This window comes from Mastomys coucha, unplaced genomic scaffold, assembly GCF_008632895.1.
Source record: "Mastomys coucha isolate ucsf_1 unplaced genomic scaffold, UCSF_Mcou_1 pScaffold17, whole genome shotgun sequence".
Classification (NCBI taxonomy): domain Eukaryota; kingdom Metazoa; phylum Chordata; class Mammalia; order Rodentia; family Muridae; genus Mastomys; species Mastomys coucha.
In genome coordinates this window covers 5,890,216-5,907,931 of record NW_022196899.1, presented here as the reverse complement: position 1 = coordinate 5,907,931, position 17,716 = coordinate 5,890,216, and the positions used below count along the sequence as shown (strand labels likewise).

Here is a 17,716-nt window from a genome sequence, read left to right as displayed (position 1 = left end):
TACATGAATAAATAAAATTTCTGGAATCAGAAGTACTTCAGAGATTGGATTTTGGGAGGGAGAGTTAATATTTGCTTCATGGTGAACAATGAGCTCTCAGGAGAGTGGGGTGCAAGTCTCGGTAGGAAGTGCATTCCCAATTCATGTGTACCTCCCACATCGAACCTGAAGGTAACTTTGTAGGATCGTTTTTTTTTTTTTTGGAGGCCCCAGCATGCAGGCTGTGTGAGCTGCCACAGGAGGTGGTGATTACGTGAGTTCCACCTGTGGAGTCCTGTTGGCGCCCAGAAAGCTTTGGATTTGTAGTATTTTAGATGTTGAAATTTGAGAATAGAGAACCCTGGCTCACGAGAACAGTTTTTAATAGAGATCACCAGAGACGTTTGCTAGTGATTATGTTTCTTGATCGGTCTTTGGAGAATGCCTGAAGCCCCTAGGGAAGCAAATCACATTCTTCTTGGTTTGCTGCACATTGTTCCATGCACTGCTGGTCTTGGGGGAGAGGCTCCTTGGTGCGTACAGCACAGGAAGAGGGGTGTCATAAAGGCGGCCTGGGATTGCTGGAGTTTTGGGCCTGATCTTGGAGCAAGCTCAGGAATTGGTGGGATTTTTGTGGCTTGAGCTTGGCCACCTGCCTCTTGAGGGTATAGAAACCATCATTACAACTGTTAAGACTTGTCTAGGGGTGGGGCCTGGCCAGTAATACCTTAAGGGACTTACACATATACTGTCATAGACAAGAGACTTTACTACTTTTTAAAGCATTTCAAGTATTCCCATTTGGGGCCTGGAGATGTACCCAAATGATGAAGCATTTGCTCAGCCTGTCCAGGGCCCTGGCTCAATCCTTACAGCTGCCGTACTTACTGAAGTGTCAGTATATCTACATGTCTGTATTTTCCCCACCACTATGTTTAACATAGCGTTGTTTCTTATGACAAATCTTGTTTTTCCTTATTACAAGGTGGAGATTGACTTAGTCTTGAACATGGCTCAGCAAATGGACAACCCCTGAATAACATCCCCAACCTTGGGGGAAAAATAACCTCTATTCTGACTCATGCCCATCAAGACAACTTGACGTTGTTCTCAAGATGTGACGGATGTCCCCTCATACTGCAGCTGCCAGTGCAGAGAACCCAGTCCTCTGAAAGTCCTACACTGCAGAGATTGTTTTCCGAGCAAGGATAGTTTAGGTCAGGAAAAATTTCCAATTCTTCCCAGGCCAGGCTTCCCAGGGTTGCGATTTTTCTTCCGGGTGGTTGTGCCTACTGTACCATGCAGCTTGCCACACGTGAAGTGAGGTTAAGCTAGCAACCTGCTGATGGACTTGACCATTCCGATCACTGATTTAAATGGTAGCCATCAAATGCAGCTTTCCAGTTCTCCAGATGAGGAAGGGTCATCATGGGTATTGAATGCTGTCAATACCAATCAGCCAGCTAAAGTTTGCAAGCTCATTAGCAGGGAAATAGAATCTCAGCAGGCCTAACTCCAAGGCTAATTCTAGCCAGGAATGTGATTTCTAACACAATTACATAATATGTTACAGGCATATTATCACCCACTGAATATAAATGTGAATGCCACGACACTTCTAAAGCGTTGGTATCTTTAGAGCACAGAATTCCCAGCAAGAATCAGGGAGCTGGGCAATCTCACAGAGCCGTGCGGATTCTTGGCAGGCCATATGACAAGTGCAGAAATGCACATTTCACCCAGAGAAGGGATTGTAGTCAAGAGGGAAGTTACCACCCAGAGAGCAAATAGAGTTCCCAGATGCCTGACATCTGCTCTCTCACTGGAGCAGAGTTCACTGGTGGAAGTGTCACAGCCCAAATGCTCCCCCAAAGGCTCAGCCCTTCCTTGCCTTGTTAACAATCAAGCCACTCCTGGATGAACTGCTCCTGCACTCCGTGTCTTTGGCAGGGTTGGAGCCCACTGTGGCCTGAGCGACTCCTATGGCTTCCGTTCTGTGATTTCCATTCTGTGATTTCCGTGTTTTCTGAAACCGTGGGCCCCCAAGTACCTGAGCTCCCTTCTTCCCCCCTCCATCCCCTCCTTTATGATTTTCTCTTTCTGGCTCTCTCTTGCTAAACCTTTTTCCTCTTTGCTCTCTCAGGTTTCATTTCTGAATCATCTGCTGTGGGCTATTCCCATTGTTTGCCCAAAGCCCCCTGGGTTCCTTCTTCTAGAAGTTCAGGCTGGAGTCAGACCCATAACCACCCACCCATAACTGCAATGGACAAAAAAAAAAAAAAAAAAAAAAAAAAAAAAAAAAAAAAGAACTGAAACCCCATGGTCTATAAACCCAGTCCTAGGCTGCACCCTCTAAGGCTGGTGATTAAATCCATTTTACTCACTAACTTCCCTTTTCTGAAAGCAGGGGCTCAGATTAAAGGCAAGTGGAGGGACTCAGAGAGCCTAAGGTTACTGACAGAGCTGTTCCAATGTCTGTTTCTAGCCTTCCTCTGGAAACCCACATAAGCTGTTTCTCCTACTAGAATATCACCGTTCCCAGGGTGGTGGCCTGAATTCTACTTACAGAACCTTGAGCAGTTCATGCATGTCATCCCCTTGCTGCGCCCTCACTGATCAAAGCTCTGTCAACTGTTTTCTCATAGCATCCTGCGGTTCTTAAGGTCTTTTCTGCTTTGTTTCGCTTTGATTTTGGTTTTGGTTTTTATCAGGACAGGGGTTCTCTGGCTGTCTTGGGACTCTGTAGACCAGGCTGGCCTCTAACTCCAAGACTCAAATGCACCTGCCTTGCATGCTTGGCCACCTTCCGACTAGTTCTTAAGATCTTTATGACCCGATAGTGATCTCTGCAGTGCTAACCCTTCTGTCTTAGATATATTTAAGACATTAAATACCTTCAAACATTCAGCCTGCCCTGCCTCAGCTCTGAGATACTGCGATGTGTCCTCAGGCCCCATATCCCTAAAGCAAGGCCAGGCTGTTCCCATTGCAGACCCCTTCTCAGCGGCTCTGAGGAAATATTCAGCCTGCTGGGTCTGATTTTTGTTTGTTTATTTTTATTTGTTTGTTTGTTGTCTGGCTCTTTTTAAAATTTTAACACAGAACATCTTTCTTGTATCAGCACGTTACCATGTACCAAGCACAACGGGCACTTATTAGGGATTTAATATCTTCTTTGTATTTAGCTCTATTTGTAGAAAGTAAATTATACTATGTGTGTACTCGTTCTTAAAAATATATAAAATGCAAGCAGTTGAGATGGCGACAGTAATAAGACACAAACACAAAGAGAACAAATGTGAAGTGTGTGTGTGTGTGTGTGTGTGTGTGTGTGTGTCGGTGGGTGGGTGGGTGTGTGCACACACATGTGTTTATGTTCATGCATGTGTGCTTCTGCGTGGTTGCATATCTGCCCTCATGGTGACATATGTTTATCTATCTATCTATCTATCTATCTATCTATCTATCTATCTATCTTGGCAGGGGGTTACTTCTGATGGTGTAGCTGGCCTGCTGGTAAGTTCTTCTCTGCTTTTTCTGGTAGAGCTTCACCTTTGCTTCCAGTTAGTTCCTGATGGGGTGTGCTTTATGAAACGAAGACCAAGTAGGTCACAGTTTGTATGCAGAAAGCTCTTTGCGGTGGCCCTCCCCCACCATGGGTCCCTGCTTGAACACCCTGAACTGTGTGTGAAGAGTTTCTTTTATGAGCAAGAAGGCAAGTGAAGAAGTTACTTAAGAGCCTTCAAAGGCGCTCACAGTCTGTCTTCAGTCACTGCCCTTCACCCGAGGCAGAGCCCATGGCTTACTCATTCTCTGCAAAGCTGTTACCATCTTGAGGTTAAAGAGTCAATACTTAGTCATTCTAACCATACATGTAGAGAAGAACATTACTGGTCTAGCTGGATAGGGGACCCAGAACAGTTCTCATGGTAGGTGATCCCGACAGTGAGAAAAAGAAAAAAAAAAAGTACCTGCATTTCCTGTTAAGGGCTCATCTTACAATTGCTAACAAACATCCAAACGCACTTAGAAAACTGAGCATTAACAAAGAAAGTTTGCCTCCAATAAAAGGGGATCCTGGGCCCTCAACTTAGCTGGTCTGGCAGCTGTCCCTGCCTCCGAGGCTCTGTCAGTTACTCTTTATTATCCAGAGCAGGGTCTGTTTCCTCACTAATTAAAAATCGTCAGAAATGATATTCTCATTTCCTCCAAAAGAAGTAAACACAGGCAAAGGTTAGAAGGATGCATTCCTCAGGAGCTGCCCATTGAGGAGCAAAGTGCACGGCCAACAGCTTGGACCAGAGTGCCTGCCCAGTCAGCCCTGAGATTCTGAGATGAGATATGACCTCAGCCCTACATCCCCCAAAGCAAAGCCAGGCTGTTCGCGCTGCACACCCTTCCCCACAGCTCTCAGGCTGTTCCCGCTGCACACCCTTCCCCACAGCTGTCAGGCAGCTGTGTCTGTATTGTTGTTGGGCATCCTTGGTTCTGTTTCGACTTTGGATTGGAGACACACTCTTTGCTAAATTAGCTAGGATTGGCCTAGAGCTCACACTGTGGCTCGAGACGGTGGTGAACTTAGGTGATTCTCCTGACTCAGCCTCCTGTGGTGTTTGTTTGTTTGTGTTTGTTTTGCTTTTCAAGTTTTTATTTTTGTTTTAACAGGAGAATGGTGGACTCTCAGGAACCTGGCCAATTAAGATTCCTTTGGTGTATTTTATGGGATATCTGGTTGTATCTCACAGTGAGTGAATCTGGATAAAAGTCACTGCTTGACAGTTGGTCTTGGCTTACTAGGAACAAGCTCACACATTTGTCCTGATTTACAGACACCCTCCACGGCCATATTTGAGTGACATTAACTGGACGTGGCGCTAAGCCAGCAATCCTGTAGTTCCTCATTCCTCAGTGATCTAGTGTCTGTCATCTATCTTCAGGTGACAAGTCCTTTGTTCTGGAAGGTCCTTCCGGTTTCACCAAGTCATGTCAGCTTCCATTGTGCTGATGCCCTGGACAATGGGGTTCCTAACTGTCCCCTTGTACACCATCTTCCCTGGTGTGGGATGCATGCTCCTTGCTCCGTGAGGGCAAGTGAGGCTCACTGTTGGGTTCCCAGTGGTCTGCTTGTGCCTGAGTCATCTGTGAGTAATCGGAAGAACTTGGTGTCTCTGTGCTGCACTAACACGTCCCTTCCTAAGAGACATGTGAAGACAGGCCACATGTGAAGTTCTAGCAACCACATTAAAAAGAAAAAAAAACAACAGATTAGTTTTAGTAATATATTTCACTTTGCTTGCTTTAAGTATGGTCATTCCCACATATATTCAATGGAAGAAAATTTCACTATACGTTGCATTTTATATTAACTTCAACTGTGATACTTATTGTACACTAACAGACATCTTGAGTCAGACTCAGTTTTTTGAAATACTTGTTTATCATTTAAAGTTCACAAAACTTATAGTTAAAAAACTTAGGTTGATGAATTCAAGTTGTTCCACACATTTCGTTTTTACATTTTTTTACCTTTAAATTTTTTATAACCACCAAATTGATAATAATTGCTTTTCTTTTCATTGAAATTAAGTAAAATTTACAGTTGTGCTTTATTGGCAGAGGCAAAAGAACTTTGTGTACGTACAGGAAACATGAACTGGATGGACTTTTTCTACATGATGGCTAAGCCACAGTGTTATGATCCACATTCAAGGAAGCATGGTAGGACAATCGTTTGATGACATGTCTGAGTTAGGGATCAGCATACGTTTCCAAATAAAAACAATTTAGAACATTATCAACATTATTCCTGCATTAAGATCGCTTATTTTATTTGAATTTCAATCTGAAGGATCTTATCCAGTAGGAAACAGATGAGTCTGAGAGAGCGGTACTGTGCTCAAGTCATAGTCCATAGTGGGTGAAAGATGTTCCCTGCGATTAGCAGATGCGATTAAAAGTGGTCACTGTAAGTTAAATGTATCAAACTTTTATGGTAGTCCATTTTCCTACAAAAAAATGCCACGTTTGCAGTATCTCTTTCCCCAGACTTTTGGGGCTGGTATGGGCTTGGGAGCAGTTAATTCCTCAAATGTAGGTATGCTCGCAGGCACTGGTGTACCTGTGAACATCTTCCACCACTCTGGTATGAGGCAGGAGACTGGGAACAGGATTACTTTATAAAAGCTATCTAGGATTAGTCACTACGTCAAAGAAGAAAACACGTTTTGATAACTCACATTACTTCTGATCATTCACATAAACCCACAATCTTTAGATCTGAGTAAATTTAGAACTTAACAATATATTTCAGAAATGGAATGAGGGCATATTTTGGATGGGGACCCATTTTTAAGGGGGGTCTATAAAAATCAATACTACACGGTTCTTTAGGGATGGGAAGAACAAGGCATAACTTTTAATTTAACTAAATCTGTGTACTACTGAGCAATGAGCAGAATGCACTTTAAATCTGTATTAAATATTTGAAATTATAAATCTAGGCCACTATAGCCAGCATCCGGAGGCAGAAGCAGGTAGATTTCTGTAAGTTAGAGACCAGCCTGCTCTAGGAAGAGAGCTCCAGGACTACTAGAGCTGTGCAGAAAGATGCTGTCTCAAAAACAAACAAACAAACAAAAAAACAAACAAAACGAAAAACAAAAGAACCTAGGCTACTTTAAAATGTCATTATTTATTCTGTTATAATTCCTGAGATAACACCATCCTAACAGAAGAGCCATTAAGACTAAGAATCTCTAAGATAGTCTTTATGTTCTCAAATTCAGAAGAACCAAACACGTTATTGCAGTATTAATAAAGTAAAAACTCAAGGTAAGAGGGTCACGGGTGTCCCAAGGTAATTGCCTCCTCCACAATGAGGTAAACCCATATGGAATAATAGGGGGAAGTTCAATGCATTAGCTTTTAACAGTCAAAACAGGAATGTTTAAAATACTCTGTTCATGGTTAAAAATAATTTGTACTCTAAGTCCAGTGATCATTGCCAGGGAGAACCAAAGTTGAGAAATGTCTATTAAGAACATGACTCAGAGGAAAAAATACAGGGTCTGGTCATGAAGGAAATGATCTGGGGTCATCCCCCATTGGTCACTCCTACAGTCACATGGTCGGAGCATCTTTAAAAGTGAGCTAACTGGACTCCGGAGGCTCATAGCACCTTCCCCCGTGCTGCAGCCTTTCTCACCTGGTAGAGAGAGATCTCCTCGAAGGTTTACAAAATGTGTGATGCCTTTGTAGGAACCTGGAAGCTCGTCTCCAGTGAAAACTTCGACGATTACATGAAAGAAGTGGGTGAGTGCTGTAGGTCCTGGCTGGGGTCTCCCGGGCTGGGGTCTCCCGGGCTGGGGTCTCCCGGGCTGGGGTCTCCCGGGCTGGGGTCCCCCGGGTTGGGGAGAGGGTTTGTAGCTGGCTTGCAGCCCGGGGTAGGGGGACGAGCTGTGGTGAGAGGAAATGCGTGCGGCTTTCCCATGGAGGGTGTAGAAGTCACAAGAAAAAGTCTGTCCTAGAAGTTTACTCAAGCAAAGCTTCAACCTCGTGCACCCTCCAGGTGACCTCACAGGGGAGGGTCTGAAGGAAAATCTTTCACTGTCTGTAGAAAGACAAGATGTTGCCTTCCTTGCCAAGCTTGTGGTTCTGTGGTTCATTTGGCTCTTTGCCTGTTTTTAACATCTTCTTTTACATGAAAAATTTGCAATAACTTAAAAAGAAAAATATCCTTTTTTTTTTTTTTTTTAAAGCATGGGAGCATGGGGGTAACTCTTACTGAAGCTATGATATTGCCCAGCTTAGAAAAAAAAATCATGTTGGAAAATATATTTTAGCAAATTCTTTCTGTCTCAATGTCAAGGCACGAGAATGTGTGATTATTTTAACACTACACAAAAGCTTGGTCCAGAGATATTTTTTTCTTCAAGGACTTAAACGTTTATTCGTTGGTTTAGAGTGAGATGGGATGTCATAGATTTGTGAGTAATTCAAAAGGAAAGCAGGACATGCGAAGCCCTTCCCATGACAGAGAATCGCAATGGTTTATGTTCTGTCAGCACTGCCCACAGGCTGCTGTGTGACCAAACAACATTGGCAGTATACAGGGGCCATCGACCGGCAATGCGCTTTAAAAGGGAGCTTCTGCATGGAACCCCTTCTCTCCTGACCTTCCCATATTACAGAGTACTTTTATTAGGACAGAATCCCCTAACCCTCCAAAGGCTTAATCTCCCCTCAGTTATACAGTGGGAACTTTTGGACGTCTGTCAATATTGTTGTCTTGTTTGCAGACAAGAGGACTATCAGGAACTTCAGCATGACTGACCTCTTAGTCCATCGACTATTGACTGTTCAGTGTGGTGGTTACTATGCACTGAGCCAGAAACACCAGGGGTTGAGACACTTTTAGCTCTTGACTGTTTGAAACATTTTGTACTGGTACCATTCACATCTAAATTATAATAACACGACGTAAGCCCTGAGAGACCCATGATTAAAGGCAATAGATATTTACTGAATGGCGCTGACAACGGTGATTAAGGCAGAATTGGCAGGTGTTGGCTTCTGCAGTCAAATGAAAATGAAGACACAAGGGGAAGCTGTCATTTGTTCCTCCGGCATGGTCTCTCTGGAATCATTTTCCCTTGCTGCGTCCCTTTCCTGCAGGGATCGATTGTCCGGAATGCTGTGCTCTGTGGCAGAGACACACAGAGATAAACCTCACTGTGGCTACTGTTGGGACAGAGAACTAAGTGGCACCCTTCTGCATCATCCATCTTGTGTGGTAGTTCTCTCTCAGTTTATCCTAGCCCTTGGTCACCTGTTGTGAAAGACATAGCCTTTCTTTAAGCATGTGTGTTGAAGGAGTCGGTGCACCCACGATGGGAGGACTCTGTGTAACATAGGCAGAGAGAGCAATTAAGGCTGTAAGTTGTTCGCCTTCCACAGGGCAGTGTCTCCTCATCTAAGCCAACGGAGCTCGCAACTCGAGGGACTGAAATGCTAGCTTCTCAGTCCCTCGTAGTCCTCGACTCAGTCCTCGACTGAGTGTTAGCTTCCAAACTATTCTACACAATGAAAGTCGGATTTCTTGAGTTCCAAAGATACTATCTGAGTCCCCTTTAGTTTTCCTTAACTGTTGAGAATGCTATTGCCATTCTGAAGTGACATGATATGTGAAAAAACATTGTCAGCTCTGGAGAAATTAATCAAATGTCTTGATTTCATGAGGGAGTAATACGGGAAGGAAGCCTAGAAAATTAAACTTGGCAGCAACTGCTGTGAAATGTGATTTTTGTTCACTCAAAATAGATGACCTTTTAACACAATAACTCTATATCAGGCCTGATCTTTGACTTAGATTTTTTTTTAAAAAAAAAAAAACTTTTAATAATTAAGAAAGAATAAAATGGTCAAACTGCCTCAATCATAAGTAGAAAATAGAGATAGTATACATACAGTATTGGCATATTTAATTAGGAAAGAATAAAATGGTCAAACTGCCTCAATCATAAATAGAAAATAGAGATAGTATACATACAGTATTAGTATATTATATTAGTATTATTAGCATATTGTAATACATATACATATACTGACATATATAGAACACATTGACATTGAGATATGAAGATTTAATCTCTTTATACAATCTTGTTGAAATTAAGAATGATTTTCCTGAAGGACTGTAGTTAGTAGACAGGCACATGCTAACATGATAAATCCTGACAGCATATCTTCAGCAATTAGTGCAGCATTCAAAGCCTGCTTAGCTCTTTCTGCTTAGCTTCAAAGCCTGTTTCAAAAGGAGTCTCCAACACCCTGGTGTCCTCTTCATGGCACACACACACACACATGTAAGCTTTACAAGCTTTCTCTTTCTCCCTATAGGAGTGGGCTTTGCCACCAGGAAAGTGGCTGGTATGGCCAAACCCAACATGATCATCAGTGTAAATGGGGATTTGGTCACCATCCGGTCAGAGAGTACGTTTAAGAACACCGAGATTTCCTTCAAGCTGGGCGTGGAATTCGACGAAATCACTGCAGATGACAGGAAGGTGAAGGTGAGAAACCAGGAGCTGGTGCAGAGTGGTGGTGGTGGGGGCTTCTAATTCCACAGCCTGCAAGAAGCCATTTCCCTTCTTCCCTTGAGAAAAAGCTTCCCTTGGTGGACTGACAACCTCGGACGGAGCTCCCGTACCTAACCCACCTCCGTCAGTGCGCAGAGGACACATTTCCTCTCGTTACTACGTTGTCCAAATATTCACAATGATTAGCATGTTTTATGAGTGTATGTGGAATAAATTAGAGCAGTTAAACATTACGGGAAGTCTGTAAAAGGGAGGCTGAAAGCATAAAACCGTAACATCACCGCACCCACATACCTTCCAGCATCTAACTTCTTTCACAGTATATCCTTTTTTTCAAGATGTAATTTCATTTTCCATTTTATTTCTATTTAAAATATATATAAAGTAGATATACATATACATGAGTTCTACATTATTTTTTTCAGGATGTGCTTCTCTTTTTATTTTCTTGTTGGACTATGTTCTTGTCCTATAGAAATACAGAGAGGGGATCTCAGAATAGTCCTTTGAACCCAGGTTCTGTATTTTCAAAAAGTCTTGACCTTCATGTGTAAATTGCAATATCTTTTCACTGTGCCCACAGAGCATCATAACGCTAGATGGCGGGGCCCTGGTACAGGTCCAGAAGTGGGATGGAAAGTCGACCACCATAAAGAGAAAACGAGATGGTGACAAGCTGGTGGTGGTGAGTTAGGATGCAAACGTAGATGTAGACCCTACGGTCTGGGCCTCAGGAACGTTATTGAACTCTAGAAAACTTACCTGCTGTGTAGAACAAAAGGTTCATTTGTAGCATTTGTTTATTTGGAGCTGAGGGTTGAATCCTGGTTCTCACACTTGCCCAAAGTACTCTGCCCCTCTGAGCTGCACCTCCACCCTCCCATGCAGTCAGGCTCCACCCCCTCATACAGTCAAGCTCCACCCTCCCATGCAGTCAGGCTCCACCCCCTCATACAGTCAAGCTCCACCCTCCCATGCAGTCAAGCTCCACTCTCCCATGCAGTCAGGCTCCACCCCCTCATGCAGTCAGACTCCACCCTCCCATGCAGTCAGGCTCCACCCCCTCATGCAGTCAGGCTCCACCCTCCCATGCAGTCAGGTTCCACCCAAGCAAGTTTTCCCCTAGAAAGCAGTCTCTGCCTCCGCTCCTCTGGGCATCATAGGTTGCCTAGTGCAACATCCTTATGGGATCGTATTCTGTATTTTTGCTCATGGCACTCACTCACTGCACAGATTTTCCAGCTCCCTGAGAGGAGGACCTGCATCTTCCTGGTCTCTGTACCACCCTAACCTATTATACTTGGGGATGGCTGTGCAATATAACAGAAGATGCTAGAACACATGTTGTATTTCTGTTGTTGTTGTTGAATATCATTTCCTTTCCAAAACACCAAGAGATTAAAAAATAGATCCATGCTGTTATCTCTATGATTGACCATGTCGATTTTGTGTCTGTGTCTAGGAATGTGTCATGAAAGGTGTGACTTCTACAAGAGTTTATGAAAGGGCATGAGCCAAGGGAAGAGGCCCTGGACTGAAATTTGCATCAAACTATACAATAGTCGGTTGGATTTATTGTTTTTTTTTAAAAAAAGTTATGATATTCCACTAATTAGCAAGCAGTTAATTTTTTCTGAAGCTGGATTTTATTGGATATGGTTATGTTGGTTAAATAAAAACTTTTTAGATTTAGAAAGTTGTGTAATGATATTTTTATTGTGTGTCAAGTTTGTACTTGCAATTGAGTGAAGACAATAGAAAAAAATTACATTACTGTTCTGATACAAATAATATGATCTTTCTTAATAATGCATGATAAAAAAGCCAATGTCCATGAACTTACCAAGACTGCATACTAAGACCTGTTGCAGCATACAAGACCTTGGGTAATTCTAAACACAGTGAAGTTATCCATATCCATGTGATTAGAGCATACAGGTTTGTTTGTGCCCTGTCCTAGATCACTGTGGTTCAGTAGTGCACACAATGCTGTAGAAAAGAGCTCCAGTCTCCACAGTGTACGTGCGCATGCATGTCCGTGTGCATGTGCGTGTACATGCAAGTGTGTGTGTGTCTGTGTATGTGTGTGTCTGTGTGTGTATTTCTTACTAAGTTGTCCACGCTGTCTTGAACTACAAGAATCTTCTGCCTTAGCCTTTTGTGCTGCTAGGGTTATGAGTATATACCACCATCCTTGTGAGTCTGATGTTTTAGACTAACAAAAATGCTGAGGCTGTTTATTTATAAAGAAAAAAATTCACTTGGCTATCAGTTTGGGAGGCAGGATGCTCAAGAATGCAGCCGCAGAGAGTTGGCTGAGCTCCTGGCAGGTGGTGTCATCAGGAAATGATAAGAGAGAGGGGACAAATTCCCTGTCAAGGAGCAGAGAAGAGCATTCTCTGCCATCTGTAACAACGTATTCTAGAGAGACCTAACGGTTTCTCTAGTCTCACCTGAAAAGATTCTCAATTGCAAGCGCATCCCGCTCACCCATACTGACCAAACGGACCTACCAGTTAGTCCCATCCATTAATGCTTCAGGACCCTATCATGCTATGCTGGGATCAGGCTTCCAGGACCTGAACCTTCGGAAACACACCACGCCCAAACCGTAGCAGTATACTGCACCTAGAAGCCCTGTAGACGTCATGCCAGTTATAATGTTCACACTAGGCACATGTGTGACAGTTTTGTTCATGAAACACACACACACACCAGTCAGGTTTCCCAGGCAGTGTGTGTGTGTAGACGTATGTGTGTATTTGTATGTATTGCATGCCTCTTGTGGGAGGCATGAATACCTCTACAATGAGCTTTTGCATGCATAGAGTAAAATTGCTAATTCATGAGATTTGTATTTTGTAATAAAACAAAAATCCTTTAGAATGTAGATTACAGAGAGATCTATAATGCAGAGACATGCTGAGTTGACATAAGCCGGGCACAGAACAATAAGTGTCACATGTCCCACCTAAGTGTTGGGTTGAGATTGTTCAGGGTGAGGAGAAAATGTGGATTGGTTCAGAGCTCACTGTATGAATTTGTTCAAGTATCACAATAACTCACACTGACCTCAACCAATGTGTAATTAATACATGTTAGTAAAAACACAGGATGTATTAAATACATGCTGCAAACATCTTTGTGACATCTTCTCTGGAACATACTTCTACAACTGTTCATTTTCTGCACAACTATTATATATGTAACACCATGGTTTAGAGGGACTAAAAAGGAAGGTTCCTGGTCACAAGAATTCTTTTTTTTTTTTTAATCACAAAAATAGCGAGACCCACTATTTGCCTTCACTAGAGCTGTGTCGGGTTGCTTAGAGCAAGTCGTGGAAAACCAGTGATTGCTAAGCACAAACTGTGGTGTCAGACACTTTGCAGGATGTGCGTTACTGATCACCAGAGTGATCTGATGGGAGGAGCTGTCTCTGTTGAGATGGGAAAATGGAGGCTCAGAGTTCAGATCGCTAAGACAAATCAGAACATGGCTGTAGGATTATGAAGTTCAGCAGTTAGTTATCCTGGCAGAATGCAGGTCTGGGGGCCATCAGTGGTGACAAAACCCAAAGAGACAGAGTTCAAGTAGACTCTGGGGAGTCTAAGCCAAGGAGGGGCCCTCGAAATTGGCCTCCCCATGTAGACAACAATCACCTTGGAAGAATGTCTCCACTGTAACTGTTAAAATGCAGGCACCAATGAATTCCTTGCAATGTTGAAAAGGCACACTAGAGTGCACATGATAAGCCAGGGTCACTAGTGGTCGGCTCTTAACACAGGAGTGATTAATGAATAACTGATGCATGTTAATAGAGCATTAAGTGTATACCAGTGTTGATATCACTGTTTATATGTCCTCTTTACAGTCTACAGTTATTCATCTTCTGAGCATCTGTTACTTGAGTAACACGGTGATGGAGCGAGGACCAAAGGCATGGACCAGGCCTACTTCCCAGTCCACGGTATTCCAGTGGGCATAGATCTCTGGAGCAGTTTGTACACATCCTGAAACAGCTAGGATGGGCCATAGTATCCTGTTTTACAAATACTATGGACTTGTTTTTAGTGTGTGTGTGTGTGTGTGTGTGTGTGTGTATGAACATTCACATGGGTACATCTGCCACAGTATGTGTATGGAGCTCAGAGGACAACTTGTAAGAATCAGTTCTCACTGATTTTTGACCATGTGCCTCCCCGGGATCTAACTCAAGTTAGTGCTCGTGAGCAAGTTATTTTATCCACTGAGATGTCTCTCAGGCTCTAGAAGTGTGTCTTGATTGAAGCCTGCTGCTGAAGTTACAGAGCTCACTCACAGAGGACAGCAGCCATTGTTATACACACGCACCGCCACCACCACTGCCACCTCCACCACCACCGCCACCACCACCGCCACCACCACCACCACCCCACCACCATTATAGGCCCCTTCTTCTTAGGCTGAAGAAAATCTGTGGTATTGGTATCAAAGCCCTAGAGGAAGGTCTTGATTCTGGGTCAGGTCTCAACATTAGGGCTGTCACACAAGCCAGAAATCAGATGGAAAACTAATTATGAGAAGGCAGGAAAACAGTGTGATCAATATATGACCACATTGGTAAAGGCGGGGGTGGGGGGTATTGAACATCACAGCCATCTTCAGGTGTGTGCATCTGAGCCCAAACTGTAAACTGAGGAAAAATTGAGGCAGAGCAAGCATTATACATACCAAAGCCCTCTTGGTCAAGGTTCTCACTGACTGAAAGCGATCTTAGGCCTAGGTCTGCCGGATGGCTTCAGTCAAGTCCTTACCAGTTGAAGGGACAGTCTGATAATCCCGATGACTACTGTATCTGATTAGGAGGAAGCTGTACTTCCCATTTTTTTTCCAACCGATCCTGATTAGGGTGATCTCTTCCTAGAGTGATCTGTCTGAGAAGCAAAACTGTCCTTGGAACCCAAGGTTACTTTAAGCTTACGGCAATGACAGGACACCTCTAGACACTATGCCGGGGGATCTGGAACTAGACATGAAAACCAACAGCTGACTGTCACTGACAATCTTGCCAGACACACATTAATATTTTAATAGCTCTATGTAGAGAGTTGAAGAGGAATCTGACCCAAGGTAAAGGAGGGAAGTAAAAATGGAGGCAGAGACACCAGGTACGGTGAGTCACTCACGGGGCCATCTGTAGAATCTGTAGGACACAAGCAAAGAGTTGCTGCTTATCAGAAAAAGCAGTTTCTAAGACCTTGCTGCAGTCTGGCAATACTAGATGTAAATACTCAATTTCCAACATCAACAACAATAAAGATCTCAGGACATGAAAAGAAATGGAAAAAGTCTGTATGAAAGAGGACCTGGGAATCTGTTGAGTGGGTGACGAGAAGGCATGATGATACACCTGCCACTAGATGTGACCTAAGTCCTAAAAGATACAACAGAATTACTGTGTGGGTCAGCAGAGCCAAAGCAGGATGACAGAGGCATCAATAACATTCAGAAAAGGTCGTTGACAATTGCTAAAAGACAAATGACCATCAACAAGTAAAGGGATGAGCAACATATACCCACACCCGCACAGGCACATATATGACCATGCACACACAAAACGCACACACAATAAAATTACTATAGTCAGCCATATAAAGAAAGGGGCATTTCTGTTCATAAAATAATAATAAATCTTTTTATTGAAGACATTTTTATACATTTTTATACATGTATTTTGATCATGTTTTATCCTTTCCTCAATTCTTCCAGGCCCCCCTACCCATATTTACATTCTCTTTCTCTTTCTCTTTCTCTTTCTCTTTCTCTTTCTCTTTCTCTTTCTCTTTCCCTTTCTCTTTCTCTTTCTCTTTCTCTTTCTCTTTTTCTCTCTTTCTCTCCCTCTCTCTTTCTCTCTTCCCCCCCCAAACAACAAAACAGTAAACAAAAACAAAAAGCCCTAGAAACACAAAGTCAAAAAACAAAATAAGTAAAATGCAATAAGATTAAAAGGAAAACTTACCATTGCGTTCATTTTGTTTTGGCCTACCATTCCTAGGTGGTTGGCTGTGCACTCACTCAAGTGTGGCTCATATACCTACCTAGTGAGGCTCCAGGGAAGAAAACTGATTTTCGTCTTGCCAGTCTGTATCAACTGCAGATAGCCTCTTAGTTGGGGGTGGTACCTCATGTCCAGTTTCTCTTCTCAGTGCTGGAGCCTTCTCTGGCCTGAACCTTTGCAGATCTTGTGCATGCTGCCACAGTCTCTGAGTTTGTATGTGCAACAGTCCCGTTGGGTCTGGATAACACCATTCCCATGGAGCTGCCCAGCTCTCCAGCTCTCACAAGCTTCCTGCCTCCTCTCTGCACAGATTCCTGAGCTGTGAGAGGAGGGCTTCGGCAAAGACATTCATTCCATGTAGGGCCAAGCATCCCAAAGTCTTTCATCCTCTCAACATTGCCCACTTGTTAGTCTCTGGGTTAGTTCTCATTCTACTGCAAGGAGGAAACTTTGCTGACGAGCGCTTTGTGCGGCGCTGATCTACAGGAATAGCAAACATTCTTATGACTCATTTTATTGGTAAGTTCCTTTAGTAGAATAATAACAGTCTGTTTTATCCTAGGCTTTTTGATTATGTAGAATAATAGTAGTAGGTTTTCTCCTTTGGCCCAAAAATTATCTAGTCTCAATTCTTGGCCACCTTAGCAGGGTCAGGGGTAGATTCCTCCATTTCATGGAGTGGGCCTTAAAATCCAATTTAAAAGTGGTTGCTATTGTGCTACCGTTACAGTCACGTATCTTCACTAGGTCCCAGGGTTTGTAGCTAGGTGATGCAGATGATTACCTTTGCCTCTAGTAACACATAGATGACCTTCCAGTGCCAGGACTGCCAGCCAAGAGGGGTGAACCTTCAAGTTAGGCACCTCCCCAAGCTCTCCATTTCGATGACATAAACAAGTGTTGGTTTCAGCAGGAAAGTCTTCCTAGCAGGTTGTAGGGTACAACCAACAACCTGTGGTGTTTGGATTTTCTATGGGGTCCCTTTGGCCTAACAAGATGTAACTCATTCCTGGAACCTGAGGTTTTACTTGGTAGCGTAAGATATCTAGTGGGGGAATCAGCTTCCATCTTATTTGGTGACTCAATTTAGATTGCTTTTCTATATGTGTATATTGTAGGAAGATTCTACAGTAGTAGGTTTCTATATGACTTTATAAATGGCCTTTAGTGCTAGCTGACCCTTCCTATATTCCCTCCTTTATACTTCCATGCCCTCCTCCTCCCTATTTAAAAAAGAAAGGGCATTTTGACAAACTAAAAGAAAAAAAAAAAAAAGGATGGGTTTTAAGGATAGGCTAAGCAAAATAAGCCTGCATAAAAAATATATAATATATAATATCTCTCTCTCTCTCTCTCTCTCTCTCTCTCTCTCTCTCTCTCACACACACACACACACACACACACAGAAACAGAGACAGAGAGACAGAGAGACAGAGAGAGAGTCCTTGAAAGAGTCAAAATCATGCAAGCAGTAGTCCTTGCAGTAACAACGGAGGACATATTGTTTTGGAGATACCAGGAATGTGGAGTACCTGCTGATGAAACTTTCAGGCCACCAGTGAAGACAGCTTCTAAAACAGACATGTGTGCTACAAGTATC

General features: G+C 43.1%; 1 protein-coding gene across 1 annotated transcript; it reads left to right on the top strand.

Annotated features, from left to right (window-relative positions):
- Positions 1–7,116: 7,116 nt before the first annotated feature.
- Positions 7,117–11,772, top strand: LOC116094720 (fatty acid-binding protein, adipocyte). Its single transcript, XM_031376240.1, has 4 exons — positions 7,117–7,290; positions 9,877–10,049; positions 10,660–10,761; positions 11,539–11,772. The coding sequence occupies exons 1-4, from the start codon at positions 7,218–7,220 to the stop codon at positions 11,587–11,589; spliced, it is 399 nt and encodes a 132-aa protein (XP_031232100.1). The 5' UTR covers positions 7,117–7,217; the 3' UTR covers positions 11,590–11,772.
- The last annotated feature ends 5,944 nt before the right edge of the window (positions 11,773–17,716 follow it).